General features: G+C 34.9%; 1 protein-coding gene across 11 annotated transcripts in view; it reads left to right on the top strand.

The window, feature by feature from the left end:
• The window catches only part of NLGN1 (neuroligin 1), a 375,670-nt gene that overhangs the window by 171,414 nt on the left and 177,963 nt on the right, over positions 1 to 26,293 (top strand). For 6 of the 11 annotated variants that reach the window (XM_080604251.1, XM_080604254.1, XM_080604252.1 and 3 more), the window contains 2 exons: positions 1,824 to 1,883; positions 10,690 to 10,842. The exons of 1 other annotated variant lie outside the window; for it this stretch is intronic. In XM_080604251.1, the coding sequence (XP_080460377.1) occupies positions 1,824 to 1,883; positions 10,690 to 10,842 (213 nt within the window). Of the gene's footprint in view, positions 1 to 776; positions 851 to 1,823; positions 1,884 to 10,689; positions 10,843 to 26,293 lie in introns of all 11 variants that reach the window. 4 more of the 11 variants (XM_080604250.1, XM_080604249.1, XM_080604257.1 and 1 more) reach the window with 2 other exon arrangements.

The raw sequence follows: 26,293 nt of genomic DNA on the forward strand, positions 1-26,293 counted from the left end.
TATTTTTTGTATACATCTTTTACTTTTGTAATTTTATTCTTTCAGGAGTAAGTTGCTGTGGTATGAGAGTGGTGGGCAGAGAGGCATTCAAATGTGCGTGTTCAGATAGGGTCGACTTATCTAATGCCATATACTGTGCAGATTACATCCAGGGTTTCCATTAAGAAAAGCTATTGCATTCACCAAGGTTCTGTACTGAAGAGAATGATTGTTGCAGGTGTGACTATAAAAATGCTTATGTTTAATTTATGATGTATAATTCTGGTGTTCTGTATTTAGAATGGGTTTAGAACTGTACTCCTGGTTGATGCAGTGATTAAGGTATTGAGCTTTGGTTTTCAATAACATGGTCCAGCTCCTAAATTCACAGCTAAAATCTCATGGTACTTCATGAGTTCTCTGTTTCTCAAATCCATGCACCTGGTACAAACATTTTTGAATTTTTTAAATGCATCACTCACATACATAGTATTTTGCCTAGGATCTACAGGTTTAATGCTGAGTATCTAATATTGTATAAAATAAGAGCTAAATAGAGCATTTTCAGTACAAATGTTTTAATACTCCATAGTGCCTAGAGTTAATGCATGTCTCTTGCCTACATCTACCGCAAATACCAACACACACTGTTCATCTTTTTTTGTTGTTATTTCTGTCTATTGCTATTTTATGCATGAGAGTTCTTGTTTTCAACTCTGTGCTTGGCTGGCTTTTTCTTTTTTTTTGTTACTTAGTCCTGTGTTTGTACTGATTGCTTTTTTGCATGCAAATTACAGAATGTCATGGAAATGAGAGAGCTCTGAAAAAAAAGGAAAGATAATGCTGAGTTCCAACTGTCTTTTGTTTGTGCGTAAGTGTGTAAAATATGACGTGGAAATATTTTCAAAATGGCCTTTGACTTTCCTTCTGGTGTATATTTTTATTACTCAGTAAATGAGCGGGCATTTTTCCCATTGGAAAAGTGATTAATCTATTAATAAGTATTAACGATATAGTGCTGGGCATAAAAAAATTGTCTTGCAGTCTATTTATGGAAATAAGGAATTATATTTTGCATCCTGCCCAAGCTAAAACTGCAATTCCATATTCAATGTAACTTCTGTATACTGTGGGAGAAACCCTGGCCCCATTGAAATCAATGGCAAAAATCATTGTCTTCAGTTGGTCTAGGATTTCACACCTGTTTCTAGTTTACATATGGATTTTCATGTTTTCTTTATAAGTTTCTTTATAAATATCTCAGCAGGTAGTCAAAGGTTTCAAGGGAAACTACAGTTCTATTTAAAAGAGAATGTAATAATGATTGTGTCCCCCCTCCCATTCCCTCCAAAAAAAAAGAGAAACCCATGCTTTTCTTTGTAAAGCATGAGCTTAAATGGTTGAACTTGGAAATGTGATTTAGCATTTCACAGGAAGTTGTTTTAACCAAATGTAGACAGTTATTAGTCGCCTTATTGTATTAAATGAAAGATAATCTGGCATTTCTTGTATCCACTATTACTAAGAAAAAAAGTGCATGAGTATAGTTTATTACGGTGGGTATGCTTTTAGTAAACAAGCTTGGATTCTTCATTTAAAAAAAAAAAAGCACTGGGCACTTTGATTCTTGTGCTAGATGTTTCTAATAGCCATACCCCCTAGGGAAGGTTTTGCTGTAATGTTTAAAAACTTAATGAAAAATTGGTTGTTATAAACTAAGATTTCCCTCCTTGCAAATGTTTTTCTTGAAACATCCATGGGAATTTAATATTCACTGTTTTTTCCTCAGTCTTGTATATTCTTGAATTGTCTTTTTCCTCCATTTTCTCCGTTCTCAATCCTAGGTCCCCTTACAAAGAAACAGACAGATGATTTAGGTGATAATGACGGTGCTGAAGATGAAGGTATTTTTTTTGCCGCCAAACTGATTTGCATGACAAGGATCCCTGAAAATCTTTTTTCTCCCCTCTTTTTTTGACTTCTTGTCTTCTTTTGAAGAGTTTTTTTTATTCCCATTTTTGATGTGTTTTGTCTTCTTGCTTGTTGTTATACATACATTTTTAATTTTTTTAAAAGAAAATGTTAAGTTCTACGTTTTGATACAAAACAGTAACAATATTTAAAGCGGAGGGGTTTTTGTTTTCTTGAAATGAACTTTTGCTATGTTGCATCCCACCTTTTGACTGAATTTTGTCCATACTATTTGAACTAACACTCTTTTAAAGTTTCTCTGTACACCTTTTTGCATGTTTTCTAACCCTATGTATTTCACTAGTAAAAAGATGTTTTTCACTGCCTATTAGTTTGATAAACGTATCAAATATTGTGTTTATAAAAGGAAAAATACAGAAAACTGAAAAAGTGTCTCTTAAGCAACTGAATTTGCCTGGATAAAAAACCTTCTGCATTTATATTACCATGAACAAATATAAATAAATACAAGGCTACCCCCACCTCCCTGTACAGAAGAGGTATCCCTTGAGCACCAGGCAGTGTTTGCTGGTGGTAAAGCTCTGCACAGCGCCTGTGAATTCAGTGGAGCTAAACCCAGGTCATCTGAAGGAATCTGATCTGTTTTCTAAAGCCACATAAAGATGATTATCTGCTTGTGTTCCTTGGAACCCATATTGCCAAGTAAAATCAAAACTTAGAAATGTCAAGCATGCTATTCTGTTTATGAACGATGTCTGTTAATCATAAGTGATGCAGATTTGATTTTTTTCAGGGCTGTGAAAATGGTAACACGGGGCTCTATCTCATGAGTGGTCTCATCCCTTCAAGTAGATGTGCTTCAAAATTCTGAATCTTAAGCACATACTTTCATATATTATATGGCCAATGAGTAAAACAAATTTCCGTATAAGACTGATAGAGTTGCTACTTGCTTCTGTGTTAAATATTTGGGTTTATCAGTTATTATGATAAAGCTTAATATGTAAACTGCAAGGCTCTTAATTAAGAAATTTTTCATCATACAGTGCATTAACTGTTACTCAAACATTGTGGTCTTATCACAAGGTCAAGGAAGGCAAATATGACCATTTAACTTCTTAACTGACAGCAGAACAGACTTTACAAGTAAACTCAGATTGGTCTGTTTTCCTTGATCTCTACTGAATGTGAAAGTTAAGCATATAAATGAAAGCCCACCGGCTGGCCCAAGACTTGAAAGACCTAACTGAAAGCTGTTGTTATTCAGAGTGGACTGTGGTAATCCAGAGCCACTGAGCTCTATAAGGCCAAGTTATTTTTACATTAGTTCACAACAAAATGTTGCAAAAGACATTCTTGTGTATTCTCGAAGACCTGTAATATTGAATCAGCCACAGTAAAAGTGAGTGTCTTGCTTTAAAATATGTTTTAAGATAGTTTGAAACCTGGGTTATTCATCCAGGGGACCTTAATGGCTCTTCTAATTTGCTGTAAAATTGCCAAGACAGACACTAATGGCTTAACATTTGTTGAGTCGGTGTCTACTTAGACACACTTAAAAGAGACTACTAAAACAATTTGCTAAAATTCAGCAGAGTGGCTGTTATCAGAAAGTAGTTTAATATGCAAAGTCAAATGAGAATAGGTATCTCTGTCTTTGGAGAACAAGTGTCTGTGTCGGAGAAAACCCATCTCCCACCTTGACAGCTGCACGAGAGAGAGAGGACTGTAAGAATGCGGCAGTCAAACTAGAGGGGAAGAAACACATTTAAAGCATTAATAAATCTCTAACTTACAGAACTGGGATTAATTTTCTCTGGCATACAAGTGATGGCTTTGTTCTCTTTTCTGTGCCAATAGAAGAATGCAAGCATTAGTTAGATGTTCACTGCTTCCAAGAGTCAGAGACAGGGCAAACTTAAATTTTTATGATCAGCAGACCCCAAAGGCTGCTGAGGATGTCTGCTGGGTTGGTAGAAACCCTGTGTGCTAAGGCCCTGCATTTAACTGTCCCTCTGTGGAGTTGTTCTGCATTGAAGCTGTAGCACGTATTGCATATGCAGAACTGAAGAGTTCACAAAGTTTGTCATGTATTTAAATAGGAGTAGCAGGAAAGAGAGGGAAAGTAAAAAGCCACCTTACCTGTCTCAATTACTGACTTGTCCATTAAAGCTTCACCTTTTGCACTATGGTAGTTTTTAGAAAATATAAATATATCTACAGATGGAATACTGGGAGCAAAATATGACATGTCAAATCAATGAGTGATGCAGTCAGGCTATTAGGGAGACTGAGCCAATACAGTGAAAAGGGCTGTCTCATATCCATAGAATCCATGCTACATAAGCAGATGTACAGTGACTTCCAAAATGCCCAGAAGGGTTTCTCTAATACAGAAGGGTTTCTCTATTACTTAAGAATTTCAGAGCTACCACTTCCATTTCCTGTGTTAAGCATCTCCTGAAGAAAGATCTTCCGTAGAAGTTCCTTGGCTCAAATGCCTGGAAAGTGTTTTATGTTGTGTCACTCATGCATCAGTTTGATTAGAAGATTTCATTTTGAAACTGCGTTCAATAATCTTGCTCCTATCTGCCACATGTCACTACCAGTATTGCTGTCCAAACCTTGCCAGTGCAAGCACCAGAATCAGTAATCATACTTGGATCTCTGGCATGTGCTGCAACCAGTAGACCAGGCTTAATTAGATCATTTTTCATTTTTGTTTTCAAAAGACCCAAAGGCAGTAGTGCACATTAACAGCTAATGATCTGCAAATTTGCTGTTTAAAAAATGAAGGTGTTTTCAAAATCTACGAGTGTGAAATGTGTGCACTGTCAAATTGTATAAATCTTTTCCCCCTCAGTCTGGTAGTGTTTTTGTTGGTGTAACCCTTTCATGCCTATGCATGAAATTGCTTACCTGTTTTTCAACAAGTAGGGAACTACCTGTGCAGACTCCAAAAACAACAGTGACAGAAACACCTATAACCAGTAAGCATCTTTGAATTTGTATAGCAGTGGTGAATTTCAGTATTTACTGACATGCAGGTAAGCAATATGTAGCGTAGAAGGAAAATTTAAGTTGCTTAGCAGTTGAATAAACTGCGCCTGCCATATGCATGTGCATGCAGTCTAGGAGTGAGGTTTGGTTTAAAAAGAAAGATATCTTAATATATTTATCCTAATTTCAGTGAAGCAATAATTTGAATTCATATAATGTGGCTGGAGGGGGTTCTCTGTGTATCCTTATTTCCCCTATGCTAAAATCACTAGCATGACTTAAAATACAGTGACACAACTCATTAATTAGCCTATGTACTCAGTAATCAGAACTGGACTTCTAGGTAGTTAGTGCTGTATTAAATATCCATGAAGGATTGCTCACAAATGAGTTCTTCTCATCCACCATTCTGTCATACACACATTACCTAGAAAATCAATCTGTCAGTCTCAGATCCTTATTTAGTCCTCAATGCTATCTGAGCATCTCAACTTTTAATGTATTCACACTCTCAACATCCCTCTGAGATAGAGGAATGCTATTATTCCATTTTTAGAAATGAGGAATACAGGCACTGAAGAATGCAAATGCCAGGTCCACAGTAAAGCAGCAAATTGACAGTGCGTGCCTCAGAAGTGGGGGCTGCAGTGTAATTACTGGATAGTTTTGCACTTCCCTTCTCTGTTCCAATCTCTCCTGTGAAAGGGGAAACAGATTGGGAACAGATGTTGCTGTTTGTTCACAGACTGTAACTGTGATCATTCTGATCATTTAGTGTGATGCTCTGTCTTACAGGGGCCATTGGACTTCATAGAACGAAGGAAGTTCTTGGTCCGGAGCGTGTTTTAAATCTCAGCTAAAATCCACTCTTCACTTTAAAATTGCTAATGATGCAGAATCCATCTGCAAATTCCTTTGTATGCTTAACAGGCTGTAGCTTCGTTGGTGCAAGAGAAGAGTGCATTTCAGAAATGAGGATCTTCTCCAGAATTGCTCTATTAGTATTAAAATAGAGTAGGTTGCTAAGTTTAGCGTGTCATCTGCTTTCAACTGTCATGGTAAGAAACAGAGAAACAATCTTTCCGTCTGGCACTAGTTGTACATTTTTGGACTTCAGAAATCAGTAAACAACAGAACAGATTCATCTACCTTGCAAAGCAACCACATACTCCAGCCTTAATTATAGCCTCTAATGAGTTCCAGCCAGGCTGGAGTATCACAAATGTTACCAGTTTAGGTGGAAGTATTGACAGATACACAAAGATGAGTTCATGTTTCCTGTTCATCACGTCACTCATTCCTGTTAGTTCTGTGATTCCCACTCTCAAGTATAGATTCCCACATCATTTGCATACTAGATTTTGCAGATTATATTCCCTAAGCAGATTTCCCTTTACATGAGGAAGATAATTTAGATGATGTTGAATTTTTGCAGTGCTGTTATTAACACTTGAAAACGTGCACGGTAAAAATTCTGATAGACCTTTAATGTAAGGACCTCTTTGGGGTTCTGTTATACTACTGTCGATGCAAAGCATTTCTTGTGCAGTACAGTGTCTTAACTTTTGAATTTCTAACAATCTTTAAACAGCTTAAAATTACTACTTACCTTTAGTGATCTTCAGGACATTCATTTAATATCTCATGTTAAAAATGTAGCATTAGCGGATGTTTACATGTTAATACTGATAAGGGCACTAGTTTATTAAATAGTGCATCTATAAAGCATATGATAGATGAGGCATATGATAGGTTTGACCTGAAAGGTTAAATACATAAAAAAAAAAAAACACAAGGCTTTCAGGTGATCAAAAGCATTGCATTGATTGGTACTGTGCTCTACTTAAATACTTCAGGAAAATGTTTATGAAAGAGCCACGCATTTATCCACCAATGTTCTGTGTAAGGACTCTGTAGGTTTTTTCCAGTAACCAATCTCAAAGTTCTCTGTTGTTTCAGGGCTGTTTAATGTTCCAAAAAAAACCACCCAAGATTTAATTAAAAAGTTACATCAAAACATCAAAATTTCACAATTTTCTACACTGTTTAGAAAAATGCTGCTTGTGCCATTTTTGTTAAACAGTTTTTTAGTTGTCTCTGGGTACGCTTGCTTCCTTTCCTGTTTCGGTTCCCAGCAAATTGCTAAGTCACATGACTAATTCACATCAGCTTCAACTGAGTGAAGCTGTAATTGTGTTTTGTTATATATGACAATTGCGACCAGTATTCACAGTTGGACCTGGTTCCCTATTGTGTGATATAACAAACACGGAATAAAGGACAGCCCCATTCCTAAATTGCCTGCAATGTAATTAAGACCTGACATAAAAAGCAGTTGCAACAAACATTAGGTAGGTACAGAAGAGAGGAGATGATGGAAATCATCATAACAAAGTTCACACACATGTCATATAAATAAGATCATTCTCAACTACACAGTAAGACCTACTGAGGTGTTTTATGAACTAGCAATTTAAAGCCAAACAAATCACAGCACTCAAAACTTATCTTCTGTGTGAATAAAACCAGAAGACTTAAATTCCAGAAAGTTTTGTACAGCACTGTTCCTGTGTGTCTTTGGAATGGCTTGTCTTTTTCAATTAAAGAAACTTAATAAAATGTACAGTATACAACTAATTTCAGTTGTATGTAAAACTGCACTTCTTGGCTGGAATGTTACATTTGTACCCTGATTATTCAGGCCTGTTCAGGAAGAGCAGTTTCCATGAATAACTATTAATCTGTGTGCGAAAGTATAACTGCAGTTTACAGAGACCACTCCAGCACATGAGTACAGAGGACTGATACCAGCTTCTAGGAAAAAATGAAGAGTCATCAAATCATTTAGGGTTGGGTTTTGCTAAGTAGCTGTAGGAGCTGAGTGATGAAGTCTCAATTATTTTCTTTGTCCAGTTGGCCACTTAACTCCAACAAGAATTTTTGGAAAAAAGCATATTTCTGCAACTTTTGTACCAATATAGAATTTTTCCTCACAGACTATTACCTAGTATTTGCTCTATTATAATTGTAAAGGATTGCAGTTTTCATGAGGAAACATTTACTCTGTAAGGTAGGAACCAACTTTTGATTACAATCTAAATTTGTTTCTCTATTCCTTTGATTTAATTATTAAATAACACCCACTAGTTAGTAACATCTGTACTTAAACAACTCTTCCAGCTGCGTGTTTGCACCTTTCAAATATTCCTAGCTATAGACTGCACTTCTGTTGGTGTGAAACCAGTGGCTATATGACCACAGTGCAATGATCCCTCTTTTTCACATGAAAAAGCTCTTTTTCATAGCTTCAATATGGCTTGTAGGTCAGCTGGCCTCACACTGTGACAGCTTTGCAGATGTCCCCAGCACTAAATTACTGCCTCAGACACACAGGTGTGCAATTTTTCTTTTGTAGAAGGGGCTTCTTTTAAGACTGATGACTTTGGCAAAGCAGCATGAGGAAAATTTATACTACGTGTCATCTGCTCTGACATGGTACATAGGCAGAGCTTAAAATTAGGCTTACTTTATCTGCCTGTAATCTTTACAAGCATATTACTAGTAAGAAATAAAAATATGATCCAGACAGAATTTACTCAGAGTCACTTCTTTAAATGCCAGATTTTACTCATGAATGTGTGCTTTTCTCCGATAAAAGGCACCCATTCTTTTCTAAATATCCCAATATTATTTTCCAGATAAACAGACCAGTACTACCAACATTTCATTACTATTCACAGTTGGTGCTCTGTAATTCTATGTAATTTTAATTAAAGAAGAATTCTGAGACAGTCTCCCCCTGTGTTACCACTGAGCATACAATTAACTGTGTACAGTTTCTGCTGGGAACAGTCACATGGTGGTTTCAGATTAATAATTTATGATTACTTCCATACTTGTATCAGAAAAAAAATAAATGCATGGACTATGAGCATACCATGTACTGAAAACAGTATATGAATTTCAAAAGACTTCTTCCTTGGTGTAGAGTTTAAACCTCAGGAGCTCATAAGTCTATCCTATGGACAATGGAGATAAATAATCTCCTTAGCACTACACTCTGAAAATTGCATGTTGGAAAGCCTTTACTATATGCTTGAGTGAGGAAAGCAATACAAGCAATTTCATGTACAACCTTTCATCATCCTTTTGGTCTTGAATAAATGATTGTTCTAGTACTTCCAATATTGAAGATCCAATTTCAGATCTTGACTGTTCTGGCATTTTCTTCAGATTAGAATCAATATCAAAATAATAATAGCAACTGGCTTTCTATAAACAGACACATCTGTGCCGATCTCTTTCAGCAAATTCAAAAAGCAGGGCTTTTAGTTTAACTGCCCTCACCTAGTCTTCTTTGCAGTGCTTCAGAAACAATTCAAACAATTCTAGAGAGATCTTACTTGATAGCTTCCTAACTATGATTCATACAAATCAAAGGAGTAAAAAAAATACATCTGAGGTTTCTTCAAAAGCTGAAGTGAGCAATCAGGGAAGTTGCTTGAATACTCTCGTAATGACAAAAATGTCTTTGAACAGGAATATGCAGTGCAGTTCCTCATTTGGAAGTTTTCACGTGCTTTCTTGCTATTGTCTTCCTTGATTTTTAGCATCTGCTAGAATGGAATATTAGGATTACCCTAGGCAATGGAAGAGACTCAGATGCCTGGTAAATTTCAAATTACAATTTAATCTAGACATGAAAAGTTTAAATTTGCATTTTTGTTAATTTCTTTCCAGTCAAAGATAAAAAAAAACTTTTAAAAACACATATTATCCCACTGTTCATCAATTAACTAACTTTTGCTTTGAGTTAATGCTTAAGGGCTTTCCTTGCAAAAAGCAGTGTTTATCCACATGTTCACTAAACTTTAGGTATTCAAAATTTTGTCCTGAGTCGATGCATCAAATTGAAAGATGATTTGAGGGAGAAGTAGGGATACCCAAATAAATGTTCGCATTGAAAAGAAACCCCAAATGATATGTCAATATCTAATTTTATTGTCTGAGAGAATGGTAGAGCTTCTAAGTTTGAAAGTTGTTCCTTGAGTTCAGTGTCACTTTTAAGAACCTTACTATTTGTTTGAATGCAGGCAGCTGTTTTTCAGGTATAACCTACAGTCCTTTTCACAATCCAGTGAAATAAGAAGTACCCACACTCCTTAAACATCAGGCTACCAAGGTTATATGTAATGTGTGTTGGAGGTCCGAGTGCTAATGAGCTTCCAAGTCATTTTTGAAAATTTGGACTTCAGAACTATCAAAAGACATCTGTTTATATATATATATATTTTAAATAAGTTGTTGATCTGTCATACTGGAAGCCATCAGCAACTTGCGTATGAGGAGAAACCTTATTTATCTTAATATGATGAATTGCTTTTAGCTAAGCAAGTAGGAAGATGGACTGAGATTTTCTGAAGTGTTCAGGCTATGCTTAAATGAGCTCAAACTGATGTTAGAAGACATTTCACATCAAATTCAGCAGGAACAGAATCAGACTGCTGTCCCGTTGCATTTGAGCAAATGTTACCATTTTCAATTCCTTTCTGCTTTTCTGAGGCCAATAACAGTTTCAAAATTATGAACTCTAGTTATAAGTAAACAAGTCACAAAGAAATGGTCCTATCTGCCCATTTCCTTATGTAAAAGATGTTGCTTGAGAAACACTTCAAGAAAAATAACATCACTAAATATATATATGTATATGTATTGCATGTATCTTTTTTTTTTTTTGGTACTTTCTTGAGATAAAATTTGTCTTAATATTTTTTCCAGACATTCGGGACAGTGGGGGACCTAAGCCTGTGATGGTGTATATTCATGGAGGGTCCTACATGGAAGGCACTGGAAATTTATATGATGGCAGCGTTCTAGCAAGTTATGGGAATGTGATAGTCATCACAGTCAACTATCGCCTTGGGGTACTTGGTAAGAAGCTTTCAGCTTTCCATTAATCCCTGGTATCTGTAATGCAATTCATGCTATAGGTGAGAAAGTACTTATTTATTTATTTATTTTTATTGTTACTGTTTTCTTTGGTTTACAGATTTGTCTAAAAAAGCTTTTTATTCTGGGGATGAGATAAAATGGCGTGGCAAGTGTTATCTGAAAGAACTTCTGTCATGATTTGCATTTAATGGTATGAAACAGGTGTTTCCATTGCTGAGTTGTTCAGATGGAAGTGTTTTTTTTTTCTTTTTTTTTTCTGTGAATAGCAGTGATGCTTTACTTCATAGACAGGTAAAATATATGTATGTATATATTTATTTGCTTTCTCAGGCAAGTTGGAAAGTGAATAGTCACCTTTGATTGTTTCAGACTTGGTGAATAGGATATGCTTATGCTGTTGGTAGACAAGTGGTATGCTTCTGGTAGCTTGTATTTCTTTCTAAAAAAAAAAACAACTTTGTTATTTATTCACTGTAGTCATATATATGATGCACATTTGACAGTTCTTGTGACACTTGTGTGATTGTTTCTTTTGTTCTGCATATTCCACTGACAAATTTATTGCTAAGGCTCCTGAAAGCAGGAATTCAATTCTGGGGTATTATGGAAGTCAGTACAGTAATTTCACAATACTTGCATGGGTATACGAGTGTTCCCTGTAATATCTGACGTGGCTTGATAAGATAGGTGTCATTCATAGCAGCAAGTTAGTTCTGAGGACCAGTGAACTTTATTATCAGTTTGTGGGCAATAGCAATGTCTGCTACTCTGATTTATTTTGTATGATCATTTTGTTTCATTGGTGCTCTGTTTCTTCATGTTCTGAACTCATTTAGGATGATACCTGAATTTATTTGCTTTGGTTTGCTCATCTGGATAACTTACCTCCAATGGCTTCATATATATTAAAATGTTGTGCATGAAGATACTTAATGAAGTGTCTTGATGGAATCTTTGATGGGAATAGATTTTAACCTAGATTTTGAAAAATAGTCTATTGTCTATTGTAGTTATGTTTTACATGTGTTTTTTTTTTATTTTCCAGAAAGATCATAAATGTTATTGGCTTCCAGTTAGTATCCTTAGCATTCAGTTAGAGGTTTCATTTGCGATGTTCGTCTTTAAGCAAGGAAATCCTGATATTTTGTATGTTTTTCTCCCTTCTCTTGTCTGCCTATTTATTTCAAGCCCTTAGGCATATATTAGTGCTGCAGTTAATAATCTATAATCTGTAATCTGTCTCTGTAATCAATATTTTATTTTTATACCAGTGCTCTTGTCCTTGAAGTTTTGAACATTTATCTGCATTATATACTAGTAGGGTATTCTGTCCAGTAATACAGTAGCTATTATCTGAAAACATTGTTTATTTTTATGAATTATATATTCAAATTCCTAAATTCACTTGTAGTTGCAGTGTTTGAAAGTGCTAGTTGCTTGAAAGATGAGAATTAATTCACATATGTTGATGGTAATGGCTTTTCCTTTTGTAATTTCGACACTGATCCCTGAGGTAACCAACTGCTAACATCTTATTGAGCTTAGGAGGATTTCATTCAAGTTTGTGCTTTTGTGGTTCTTTGGGCTTTGTGGTCTTTACAGAGCCTCAAGGGGCAGAGACCTAATTTTCTTTTAAGTGGGACCTATTACATTAAAACCGCTAAAACTCACAGTAGAATCCAATGATTGGTATGAATACTTGAAATTACCTTCAACTCAGCTAAAATAACGCTGTGCCAGGCTTGTAGGGTTTTCTTAGTATAATAAACATACCTTTTAACTAAAAGTAGAAGTCAGTAATGTATTTTGTGTCTGGTACGATGCTTATCTGTCATGTATTAAATTAATAACGATGACATCTCTAAATAGGCAGTGTAGAAACACGCTAGTAATCAGAAAAGAAAATCTGCACAGTTTGCATTTTCTTCTGGCTTTCTTTATGTTTTCTGGTCTTTAGATAACTGTGTGAGATAGCCTCAAAGTTGGACTTTTGTGTAATCATACTAGATATCAACTTTTATTTTTGTTGTTCCAAACTCTTGTTCATCAGCATAGAGAAACTCTTGTTCATCACTATATGGCAGATCATTACCAATTGCAGTCACATTAAATAAGATAAGGTTTTACAAATACACAGCTGACAAATTCTCAGCTTCTCTTATCTGACTCACATCCCATAAGGTGAGAGGTTGAGCTTCGCTGTCCTGCATGAGAACTAATGTCAATTAATTGCTGTTTAAAATGCTTGGCTGTACAGGGCCTTACTTCCTTTGTCCACGTGTGAAGATGTAGGGACAAACTGAAGTCTGTATTCCCATTTTCACGTGACCTTTGTTGGTCTGGTTTTCTTGTATCAGTCTTTATGGATGTATGTTTTAATGTAGGTGATCTGTGTGAGCCCTAGGAGTTCTGCCATTGTTTTTCCAGGATTCTCACTGTAACATTTCTTAACAAGGAAACCAGTTAAATAAATGTTTAGGGCTGCAACAGAAACATTTTCTTCCAGACAGATAGTGATGGGAAGGGAGGATATGCTATTGTATTAGATTCCTTTTGGTACTCTTCAGTCCATTGTAGACAGCTTTAGGTGCAATTCAGATTATTTTCCTGTTATTCTGATCTGAAACAGTTTTTGTCCTATAGACTACTATCCTTGAGGACCTACATTTTATGGAGATGCAACATGGCTCCTTACTAGAGTTTTAGAACACTTGAAAGTGAAATTCCATTGGTAAAGAGAAAATAATGATAAAAATTGAAATACGAAGCAAGTGCAGTTAAAAAACAAACAAAAGTCCTGTGAGTTCTCTAGCTCAATTTTGTCTTTATCTGAAGCAAGTCTGAGAATGAAAGTCTGTTAAAATCTTTCCTTAGATATTGATAAGATGGAAAAGAGAATTGTTTGCTCTAGAAACTCTGGGACTACTCAGAAAGAAGCCATTGGAAACAGACTATTTATATCTTCATTATAATCTCTTTAAATGCAAGTCTTGTGCAAGCAATCTTGTCTAGTAAGAAATACTGCATGAGTGGTCTAATATCCTTGAAGGACAGCATAGAAGTAAGTGCAGAAATATTTTTATCACTTGTTTTTAGGAAAGGACGGATGTAAAAACCAGTTTCGATTTTGAACTCAACTAATTTAAGACTTCAAATGTTTATTTATAATATCTCCAACTGGTAAAAAGTAGTTTTTATTATTTAAATTTCATAAAATAAATGTAAAAGGATCATAAATGGAATATATTTAACATCCAGAACAGATTGTGATAGACAGATTTAATACTACCAATGCTGTTTTCTATGTTCTTTCTTTTGAAAGGTATTTTTAGAAAAGGAGAATGCTTTGGGTCAGTATTGGCTGCTTCTCCTTTAGCTTAAGTTTCCAAGAGGGAAGAGAAAGGACGGAACAGATTTATGCAGACTGCATGTTCATTTATTAATTTTATTAATTTATATTTCTTGCTCTTTATTATCTTTTAACCACAGGAATTTAATAGAACTGAAAGAAAAACATTTTTAATGGAGCTCAAAATTAAATTGAATTGGGGGGTGGAAGAATGATTCAGAGGAATCTCTAGGTTAAGCACTGCTTTAAATTTCCCAATTTTTTCCTCTTTATGTGGCAGCAAACTGTCATTCTAAGGATCTGAGTTAGAAGGTGGTAATAAAGTAAGAAAAAAGAAAAAATATACGTATTTTGTATTTTCTGTTTGGCATTCTGAGTAACGTTTGCATTGGGAAAGCAAACACTCTGTAACTGTAAGACTATAAATTACGCCAAAATGAATGTACACCCATAAATGAGATTGTCTTGGTCAACGTCCTTTAGTTATAAGCAGTTTTCCCTTTCAAGGAGAGGGAAAACACTGTTGCTAATTCAAGGCTAATTGGATTATTGTCACCTGATAGTTGGTAGATATTTGACAATTGAGTAGACAATTGAGTAGAAAACAGTTATCCTAGTTTCTTTGTTTGTTTTGCTGACTGGAAGATATTGTCTTGTTCTGTTCTGATTTTCTTTCCTCCTTCCAAGTAGAACAGAAAACTAAAAATTTTCAGTGCTTTCAAAGTAGGTGTGATTTCTTCCATGCTAATCTGTTAAACTGATTGATCCTCATTTTGGTAATAATCATTTACTTTGTATTGTTACCATCAGATATATATATATATATATATATATATATATTTTCCTCCTGTCTTGCCTCTTTAGTTTTCCGTCATGGTAGTGCTACTGAAAATATTAAAGAGAAGATATTTTTCTAATATATTTTCAATTTGTTCAATAGATGCTCTCAAAAACATCCAGTAATTTTAGACATAACCCTTTCAAAAATTGCTTTATGAAGATTTGAAAAGCTTTAATCAACTTCTTAAAGATATTGTGATGAATTAGTGTCCTGTGTCATTTAAGTATTTTTGCACATATAACCCATCATGCCCTGTTCTGCAACCTGGAGAGTTGTCTTGGCTTCTGAAAATAAGCCTCTTCACTTTAATAGAAGTAAACTTCACCCACCTATGTCATAGTGACTATTCAGTTTAAGTAGTAATGGAATAAGAAGGTTTATGTTAGTTAGACATCAGAGGAGATAAAAAAAAAAAATGCAGTAAGATTCTTTTTGCTACATTGCTTAGACTGTGGAGTTTTCTTTTATAGTTCACAATTTAATATCCAGTAAAACTGGGAAAATGTTTGATCATTAAAGGCAGTGACAAGCACATCCATTATCTTTTTATGAAACGTTAAAGGTGCTGTCAGGAGATGGCATTTTATTCTGACTTTGCTGTACCACCAAAGGGTCTCTGATGAGCTTTTTTCTATTCTCGCTTTCCTAATATGTTTGAGTAAAAATGATAGATGAATAAAAAATTATATATTATTGCCTAATTAAAAGTACATTACTTTGAAAGTAAAGATGAGAAATTAATAACAAAACACATCAAAACGTGCAGTTAAAAATCATTCATTTAAGTTTTCTGAATTGGAAGAACATATAAAGAATGTAATTCATAAATACTTTTGGAGACCCTCTAATGGAAACAAGTTTCCATTAGAGTTGTAGATATTAAGTTGTTTATAAATGAATTTTTATCATTTTGTGGTTACACAGCAGGGAATTTGTCCAGAAGGCCTTATCTGATCCCGCCTTATCCTTGGCCATTACTGTTTCACGGTATGAAACACTCCAAATGAATTTGATGCTGGATAAATAGAAGAGGCTAAGGTAGAAAGCATATTGCAGTTGTCTATTCCCTCTTGTGATGTAGTTCACATGGTTTGATTTACACATACTTAAAATTCTAATAATATATTAGACAATTCTTATTTAATATAGTAGGTAACCTCTGGTCAGCCCAGATTGCAGGACGCCCAGGCATAGCTCATCTAGATTTACAGTGTCCTAATTTCATAGGTTCGTTAATAGAATTAGCATTTGGATCTCAAACCAGCTCTAATTAATGACATTTTAGTGGCTTTGTGAGCTAGTACCAGCCAAAGGGAGTCATGTACGCAGTGAAGCAGAGAAAGGAAGATTGCCACACTTGAAGCTGTACCATCAAAATGACAAAATGGACTTGCAGTAAACAATAGGTTATTGACTAGATATGTTTAAAGGGTCAACTGCAGTGCACAGCAGGCAAAATATTTATGAAATGAGAACCCTGAATATATACTGCACTTTTAAAATGAACCATTTCTTTTCTATTTGTGCTTTTTCTAGCACAACAAATTGACATTATCTATCTGCTTAGATAGATGGCTACATACTTGTTTCTTTATTTTTCAGGGCACAAAGACATCATTTTGTTTGCCACTGAATAGGTTTCCATCTTGGTACAGGTACACTTTAAGTAACAGGTTTATTCTAATGTTTGTCACTAGACTTCTTTTTGGTAAACAGAAAAATAACAAATAGCAAATTTAAAAACTATTCATTTTGGCATAAGAGCAGTTTATGCCATTTCTGTAAAGAGAAATTTATTTCTTGTAAGATAAATTCCCTTGATCAATATTTAATCATATAATAAAAATATTCCAGTTTTTCCAAATAGCAGATTAATCTTTGAGCTCATAATAAACTTCAGCTTGATAATATTTGCAAAATAGGAAGGAGAAAGCATTCACTGAAGACAAATTATAGACATCTTACTGCCTCAGAAAATATCAAAATCTTTGACCCAATTATCCTTCGTGAAGGTATTTCTAATTCTTATCATCTAGATATGTATTTCTACCTTCACTTTCCTTCAAGTAATATCTGACCAAATTAGTTTAACGCTATCATTGATCCCTTTGCAAAACCTACATTCTACAATATTACAGATGTTTCATGTATACAAAATAACCTGTATTATGTACTATACAACATCCCAAGCCTTTTTGTGTCTTGTGATGGTAGATCTGTCAGGATGCCAGACTTGGCCCTGTCCTTACAAGCAAACAGAATTTAGTCTGCTCTGCTTTTGCCGGATGCCAGACTTCCCAGGAAAGGATCTGTCTTTGCAAGCCAAGAGGTGGGGATGAATTAGGACTTTGTTGCAATCTGATCTCACTGCAGAGTATTCCAACACTGAAATAATCCTCTGAGTTTCCAATATTCTGATTTTCAACCAAGGCTGGAAGGTAGTAAGAAATATGCCACAGCTCAACCTCTAGGCTAGTTCTGTACCCAGTCTTAGTGGGCCGGGTGATCTTCATTCCTAAATTTTACCCTGTGCCTTCCCTAACCTCTGATTCACACCCAAATAAAGCAAATGAAGATTTATTTGAAACTTTTTTAGAAGTAGCAGGACATGAAGATAGCATGCTTCTGAAGTCCAACTCATTTTGTTTTATTACATATATTTCAAGTGTTCTGAAGTTAAAATGAAGCAATTCTGTATACTGTTGGACCTTGGTAGCAATAGATAAGTTGGCAGGAATTTCATCTGCAATTGTTGAAATTTTGCTCTAATTTTTCACATATTTCAAATGCTTAATATTGCTTAATTTTTATTTTTTGTGTGTGTGCGCGATGTAGTTTACATATAGAGTTAGTAACTCAAATACTGACCTGATACTCTTTATGTGATGCCTTGTGATAATTTTGAATCAATTGAACAAGATCTGTATTTTAAGGTTGTAACAGAACTTTTTAACAGCTGAAAAGAGTAATGTGAGCACTAGATTTAAGGACCCAAAACTCTCTTGGCAGCCGTATAGGTCCTAAATTCTTCAATTTAATGGGTGATCTGCGCGCAGATGACCACCTTAGCTAACACAGAAAAAATGTACACTAAAATATAGCAATTTGCATTACTTTCCAACTGGAATATATATAAGACTGCATTGCTTGATATACTGATTTATTACATTCCATGATACACTGAAAAAATAAATATTTTATTGAAAATTAAATTTGATTACATACACTAAACAACAAACTGCTAGGTGAAGGTCTACAAAAGGCCAGTGTAAATGATAGATATTTGTTAACACCCCTTATTAAGCAAATATGAAAACTGCCTTCAACAAAACACAAATAATAGATACTAACATCTTTATTGAAGTGTTTTGAGTCGCTCTTATGTTTTACGTGTTGCAAGCTAAACATCTTTGAAAAAAGTAAGGTGACATATCTTTGAAATTTCTTAATATATCGTTGCTCAAAATGAGAAGCAAGACAGAAATTAAACTTTTTTTTCATTATTCTGCAGTAATATTTCACTCTTTATGTGCCAAAATTTTAATGAAATGGAATAAAAACTGGTGAGCAGTTTTTCTCTGAGGGATTCACTACATGTTCAAGAAATCTACTGATTTTAAAAATGATTTTTGCTGTACATTTCTGTCTTCTGGTGAATGTTGATTTCATGAAATCTCCCACATTCATTATAACTTGTTCATCTTCTCAACACTTTTCACCAGGATTCTGGTTGAGAAATTTTCCATTGCCAGTAGTATGCTCTAAAATATTTTTAGATTGCTTTGTTTTTAATTAGGTGATAATGAAGTGTTCAGTACAGAAGTACAAAACAGAAATAGAGAAATGGCATAGTGCCCTATAGATCCAAATAAATTCAAAAAGAAAAGGCAAACATGTCCCTAACCTGTTTTCCTTATTTAAGTTCTAATGTCCTATGACTTTAAGCATTTATTGGTATCATCTTACTGATTTCAACAAGAAACATATGGGTGAATTAATTTCTTCTCCAGAAAGTTTGTTTCCATCTCTACTTGTCGGTACAATGCATTGCACATTAGTTGATTTGCTTTTGTGACTGTAATTTCCCTTTCAACTTCAGCAAAGTACTCTAGCTCAACTGAAAATGGTTTTGCATTTCATCTGCAAGGCTTTATTAAAGCACCGAGACACAATAGGGTGTGCTTTACAGAGCCATTAATGTATGCCCCATGTGTGTTGTGAGGCATGAGGCCAAAGGCCATGTGCTTTCAGCTATCCATGAACCATATTAACGACCCTGTAAAATACACTCCTGAGTGTCCTAATGCTATTATAATTACTCACATTATTATTACATGCCTCTTTGAAAAAAATTCTCTAAATATTTTCCTTTCCCTTTTATATAGTCCTTAACTAGGAGGGCTAATTTATGAGAGACTAAAAAGGAAATGTTCACAATAAAAAGAGTATTAACATTCTTTTCACCATTTCTTTCCAATAATTTAAAATTTTGTCTTTTAACACTTCATGGGCTTGCACATCCTGTGTGTTCAAAACTTACAAACCATTTTGCTACTGAGTTTTCCCTGTTTTCATAGCTAATAGTTGTATGAATGCGCATCAATAGGGTTTTGTTTCTCATTAGCTTTCTTAAATTTATATTAAAAAGAGAACTTATAATGGAAAAGATCTTACTATTTCATACATTTTATTTTTAAAAGAAAAAGAAGGAAAAAGAATTCATTTGGCTTGACCCTGCTAGTATAAGTCTTTTCTAATATGGGATTTCTCCAGCTGGAAATGTGCTTTTTAAATCTTAGGGTTAGATAATAAGTTTCTGTCTTCATTTTCCAGCGATCACAAAATTCAACATCTGAAGTTTCTTTTGTAAGTACTGTGGACAAACAAATTTACCAACAGGAGTATATTCAACAGGTGTAGTGGAACCGATAATTTTGAAGAGTTTTAACTATAATAAATGCTCACTTTTAATCTTTTTTCTTCAGACATACAAAATATGAAAAAAAATAATATTGCATGGCTGTAGTGTCAAAGGTGCATAAGAGGGTCAGAAATAATTTGGATTATCTTGCAGACATGGAAAAGAAACCCTCTTCCTGCAGACAATGCCTTTGACCCATTCCAGGTTACCACAGAACAAGACCTCATGAAAAACAGTTGCAAGCAGCTGTCATTAAAAGATCCTCAGCTTTGCTAGAACCTTATCTGTTCTCACTAGGGCCAGCCACAAATAGAAAATACTGTGTGTGTTGCACCAAAGAAGCTATGCTATGTCTGTAGGAGAGCCACTTGCTGCAGTGCCCATGAAGGAGATGGCAGTTCTGCTGCCCAGAGCAACAAGGAAAAGTGGCACAACGTCTTTGGTTTTCTCTCTTATTCCTGTTGTTGTAAGCACCTTCGTAGCCTACCCCCATACAGCTCATCACATTGTTCCAGTACAACTGGAGACTTTCCAATATTGCACTAGCATTATGTGGGTCTTTCTCTGCTTTTGTGTTGGAAAAATGGGCCTGAGCAGGTGTATTTCCCATTAATGACTGAATGCTAGTTGTCGGATGATAGAAATAGATAAACAAAGTTCCTTTCCCTGGCTTTTGTCATGAGGTATGCACTTTTCATTTACACAAGCGCTTAGTCAGTCTTCTAGTGCTAAAACTTTTGAGTCCTTTAAAAACGTTTATCATCACATTCTCTGTGGTGCTTCAGCGTATCCTCCTTGGAGATCTGCACAACTTAGGGAAAGATAATCAATCTCGCTCTGAAAGAAACAAAATTACTTGTGACGATCAATGTCCACTAATACTTACTTGTTGTTCAAGTCATCCTGCAAAGTTGCAGCACCCAGCAGAAACATATTCAGAACATGGCTCTTAACCTCCCACTGCAAAGCATGCAGGGCACCAAAAGAAATGCATGTGAAAGGGTTTGGTTTTCACTGGCTTCAATTTAAGCTTATATAGAACGAGGAAGATTTTTCCAAAAACAGGCATCTTCACAGGAAATCATCCCCAGGTGGGATGGGGGAGAGAAACGGAGAGGTAACAGTGCGAGAACTCCTGGTTTGAGACTAAGACAGTTCACTAGGAAAAGCAAAAACCACGCACACAAGCAAAGCAAAACCAGGAGTCCATTCATGGCTTCCCATTGGCAGGCAGCTGCTCAGCCACTTTCAGGAGAGTGGGAATAGTCACTCAGAACAGTTTCTTGGGAAGACAAAGAAACGGTGGATAAACCCCACAGTTATCCTAGTATTATCCAGAAATTAAATATTGAGGGATGAAGAATAACATGGTCACAGGTTGGATCAAGTGAAATCTTATGCTGTAGCTTTTTCAATTGGAATTTGAGTTTTCTGATAAGGAACTCCTGATTCTGAGTCCTAAACACTACCTGCAAGTTATGTGAGTGGAAGGCTGCTTTTTCTCCCCCTTCTTCACCTGCTTTTTCTCTTAAGAAGGAATCCAATGTAAACTTAACCTACACCCATGAAATATAGGCTTGATTCAGTTTTATGCCAACTATTTAGGTTCAGCCTACCAACCAATGACCTATTTGGCATTCTGTTTTCTCCTTTGTTTTCATCACGCTAAGATGTTTCCTCTGTGTTCTCACTCATCTCACTGTTCCTTTTCCACACCATTTTGCAATTCCTGAGCACCTATTTTTTCACATCTCTTGACACATATTGAAAAATCACATGTTGATGAAGACCAATTTCTTAACTAAAAACTGCCTACGCCATGGGTGAACACATCGCTTAGGGTACATTAGCAAAATTCTGAAACCTTACTTCTTGGAAGCTGATCATACACTAAAAGCAGCAAAAGAAAAAAAAAATAAATTGCCAATTACAGCTAATAGCTTTCTACAATTGACATGTATAAAGCAGATTGAAGGTGCTTTTAATAGCAGCTTCTCAGTAAATGCAAGTGGTGAAATGCTTTAAAATGAAGCAGTTGCAAAAAGCAGGTTAAATGTCCTGTGCTTAACAATTTGCAGCATACAGAAGGCTGTTTTAGAGACATCTTTGGGGATTTCTCTCTAAGAATATGACTGATAAATGGTCTTGTTTTCCTTTCCCTTGAGTGTTTACATACATCTGATAGCTTTTGATGCATTTCCTTAAAAAAAAAACTCCTAAAATAATGTTAGTTTAAAAGAATATGAAAAAGTGAAAGCAATGCTACTGATAAAACTCATTATTTCATTATGTTTTGCATTGATATTGACTCTAACATAAATATCACAAAGGTGAATGAAAATAAAGTTCCATTTTTTTTCTTCTGAAAGCAGAAAATTTATATATTAAATCACTCAGTTTTCAGAAGGATTATAACTGATTTTAGTGATGAAAGAAAAAAAAAAGAACTTGTTAATACTAAAATAAGTCAAAAAATAAAGATCTAACCAAGACAGGGCTTTCTGAACATTGTTTTGTGTTTGTATTTTTCAGTGCTGTGTAAAGCACATGAAGTGCAGATGAAAGGTTAAGAGAGTAATAAACAAAGTCTTGAATGTGATTTTGATGGGTAAGCTGCACTTTGATCTTCAGGCTATAAAACATTGCTACCTGGGTGAGCACTAACACTCAGCACAACAAACAATCAGTTGTTTGGTGCAGAATAAAATTCACAATTCCTTTTTTTTTTTTTTTTAATGCTATGAAAGGAAACATTCTTATGTCATACCAAAGGAAGGAAAGGGAGAATGTAGGTGTTTTATCATTTTGTGTGGTTTAAAGCAACATTAAATGTGTGTTTATTAAATATTTACTTCAAAGTGCTCTGATCATTAACACGCAACGCTATAGAAGGGGATTTTTATCAAGTACTGAGTAATGATGATCGTGAAAGCACTATAATAGTATATGAAATTACTCAAAACCAGGAATGAAATTGCAGGTTATATGATAACTAAAAAAGATCAGTGCTTCTTTTAATTCCATTAGATAAAATTACATTTCCTACTGTACCCCACTATTCTCATTTGTTATAATTTCCATGTTCTCCTACACGAGAAAGAAGTAGAAAATCTCTTTAGAAAGATGTCTACTTCTTTTTAAGTTTCTTAGTTTTGCTTATACTTTCCAAATACAATTATAACTGGGCTCTCAGGTCTGAAGCTGTGCTATTTGCACATTGCTCCTTGCTGAGGGCAACAGTCATCCAGTTCTCTCAGGTGTCCAGCTCATTCTCACTTTCTGGATGTGGCTAACCTCAACATCCTTCTTTAATAACACTCAAGTAAAAGCTTTTAAAGATTTCTTAATGCTAATTTTTTCTCTCAGTTACAACAGTACAACTCCAAAGAGATGTCAGTGACTCTACCATGGCTTTACATCAGTCTGAAGCAAGAGGGCAATTTGGGATGGAAGGGAGGCTGTCTCAAAAGAATGATAAACAGAAAGAGTAGAGTAGAAAGTCTAGACCCTTTAAAAAATGAGTTTAACGTTTCTTTCTGTATACCTCATCTTGTTGCTAAAATTGATTTTGTGATTTTACAATGGCTCATTATTTCTGTTGTTCCTGATTAACTATGACTGAAGAGTACTACTGTTAGAAGTTAGATTGCTTACATGTATAAAATTAACATATAATAGATGTTTATAGAATCTGAGCCTTGGAGAATACAGTGAAGAAAATAGCAAAATTTTGCTCTGATGGAAATGGGAAAATTTTTCCCTTTTGAATATTTTTCAGTGTAGAAAAAGTGTGATTTCAATCTGGCCATACTTCTTTTATATATCTATTATAAAATATTATTTATTCCAAAGTCACATAGAAAAAAATAATTTATTGTTCTTGATTATTCTGATAAAACCTTTTAATATTTTACTGGACCAGAACAGTAAAAATTATTTAAAAACAAAAACCGTACATTGAAAACAGTTTTTTTTTCAGTTAAAGCTACACTCATGCTAACTTTTTTCCATACAAGATAGTTGCAAGAATATCACATACTATAACATTAGTTCTATCACAAAAGCATAGATTGCTTTTAAAAGTCTGACCGTATCTTTTCATAGTGGCCTTGATTCTGGCAAATTTCAAGCAATAAAAAAATCATTAATTTTAATTGTGTTGGATCAAGCCCTGTATTTGCAATGTGATGTAATTGTCCACTGCATTTATGATATCTGGCAATATAATTCTTGGAAAATACTATCCCAATCACAAAGAAGGCACTAGATAGTAATTATTGGTGCAGGATTAGCCATGAGACAATGCTCAGTCATGCGCAAAAAAACTACTCAGAAGATTTCTTCAGCAAAAATTAGGAAATTAAGTCAGAATGTATATTCATTTATATTTATTTATATGTTATATTGCTCCTGTCATGATGATATCCACTTGAAGTTGATACAAGCTGTTGTTACTGACAGAAGACTTCCATTTTGATCTATCAGAGGATGAAGGATATACATATTTATTCTATAATTTTTTCTCTAGTGATTGCCGCTACTAAAAATTTGGCTAGTAGGGAAGAACTGACACACTGTAAGTTTGAGCTGGTATGATGTATCACAACACAGTGATAAGATGTTTGGGCTTGATGTATGGAAAAACAACAACAACAACATATTTTGATGTACTTTACAATTGTTTCTCAGCAGACTAGACAATACTGGAAATACCCGGGTTGTTAAACCTATCTCTGGATTACGCTAATACCCCTGCATATTATTTATCCATCTGTCAGTTGTACCTGAGCAATTTATTAATGACTGTCTCATTTGGCTCATTAGAGGGAGAGAGAGAGAGAGGGCTTTTGAACCTGAGACTTCCTGTACTATAGCTATGTACTGTCGAATTATTTGATTTCTGGGATGCAACAAGCAGATTAACAAGATATATCTCATTCTACGTTTTCATTGTGATCGCATTTGTTTTGTTTCTCAGCCAGTGAACACTGGCCTCGGTGCCTGCCTGTACGCAGCTGAGTGGAAACCATGAGGGGAAAGATTATTACTTGCTTGTTGTTCTACACCAAATAGCAGGTAGCAATGGCATTTCCTTTCCCTTGATCCTGCAGCTTATACTAGGCACTTTACACTAGTGAGTGCATAATACTTAAAGCTATTGCAGTACGGTGCACCCTCAGAGACTCTATTCCAGGATTTCACGTCAAGGAGCTTGAGTGCTGTGTTGAATTGTGTGACCCATAGGGAAGTTAATAAAGGACCTGTGTAGATCTGAAAGCTAGAGTATTCTGTATCCTTACATTTGGAGTAGTAACAGAAGAGAAACCAGAAATACAGCATTATTATCCATCTATTTTTCTGAAAGTTGTGTTTAATCTCTTGTCCTTCCCATAAAAACCTTAATTCCAAGTGAAATGAAATCCAATATCATAGCTAGTCTTGTATTTTTCTCCCCAAATAATGCCTCTAGATCTTTAAAAAGTAAATAATGATGATTGAGGAAAAAACGACTACATTGATAGCTGTTATTTAAGCAACTTAATTGGTCAGCCACTGTGCTGTATTTTTTTATGGGACATACATTTTTTGCTACTTTTTTATGGTATATGGTTTGCATTAATAGAAAATGGAAAAAGCAAATGTGTAATCGAAATAGTTTTTCCAGACAGGCCTGTTTCTGCAAAGCTCTCAATATTATTTTCAGAAACTGCCTATGCCAATATTTCTATTTTTGCTTTAGAGAATAATTAAATTGTAATGCCTGAGGCTATCTGAAATTGTATCAGTAAAGAAAGTCACCGAAGTAAAATATGTCATTGCATGAGGGATGGCACAGAGAAAATAGAACAGTAATATCTGAATTATTCTTCTAATTAGCTTAGATTCATTGTTGTTTCCAGTAGTTGAGTTATATGGTTTCTAGAGCTTAGTAGGGAGAAAAACAGAGGGAGATGCATGTAACTGGCATGTGTACAGATAATACCAAATGGCATACGTGAATTTCTATCACTGTTTTGAGTTTCAAAGTATAGCGTTTCTTTCAATACCTCTTTTTCCTTTCTCTCATCTCCAAGATATTTTAGCTGTCCTTTTTGATCACTTGTGTATCTAAAAAGAAAGGTTCTCCCACCCCCATCATCATTAGCTCAGTAAATCTAGGTGTCATCTGCCTAACAGCGTAATGAGCAGTAATAGCTCATAATGACCATAATAAGCACTAACAGCTGAACATGTCAAATATACAGAAAAAAAGAATAGTTCCCTATGGGACTCCAGCCTCCTCAAAGTGGAGTTACGAAGTGCTGCTGTTACAAAGTGA

This window comes from Anser brachyrhynchus (assembly GCF_964034855.1).
Source record: "Anser brachyrhynchus genome assembly, chromosome: 9".
Lineage (NCBI taxonomy): Eukaryota > Metazoa > Chordata > Aves > Anseriformes > Anatidae > Anser > Anser brachyrhynchus.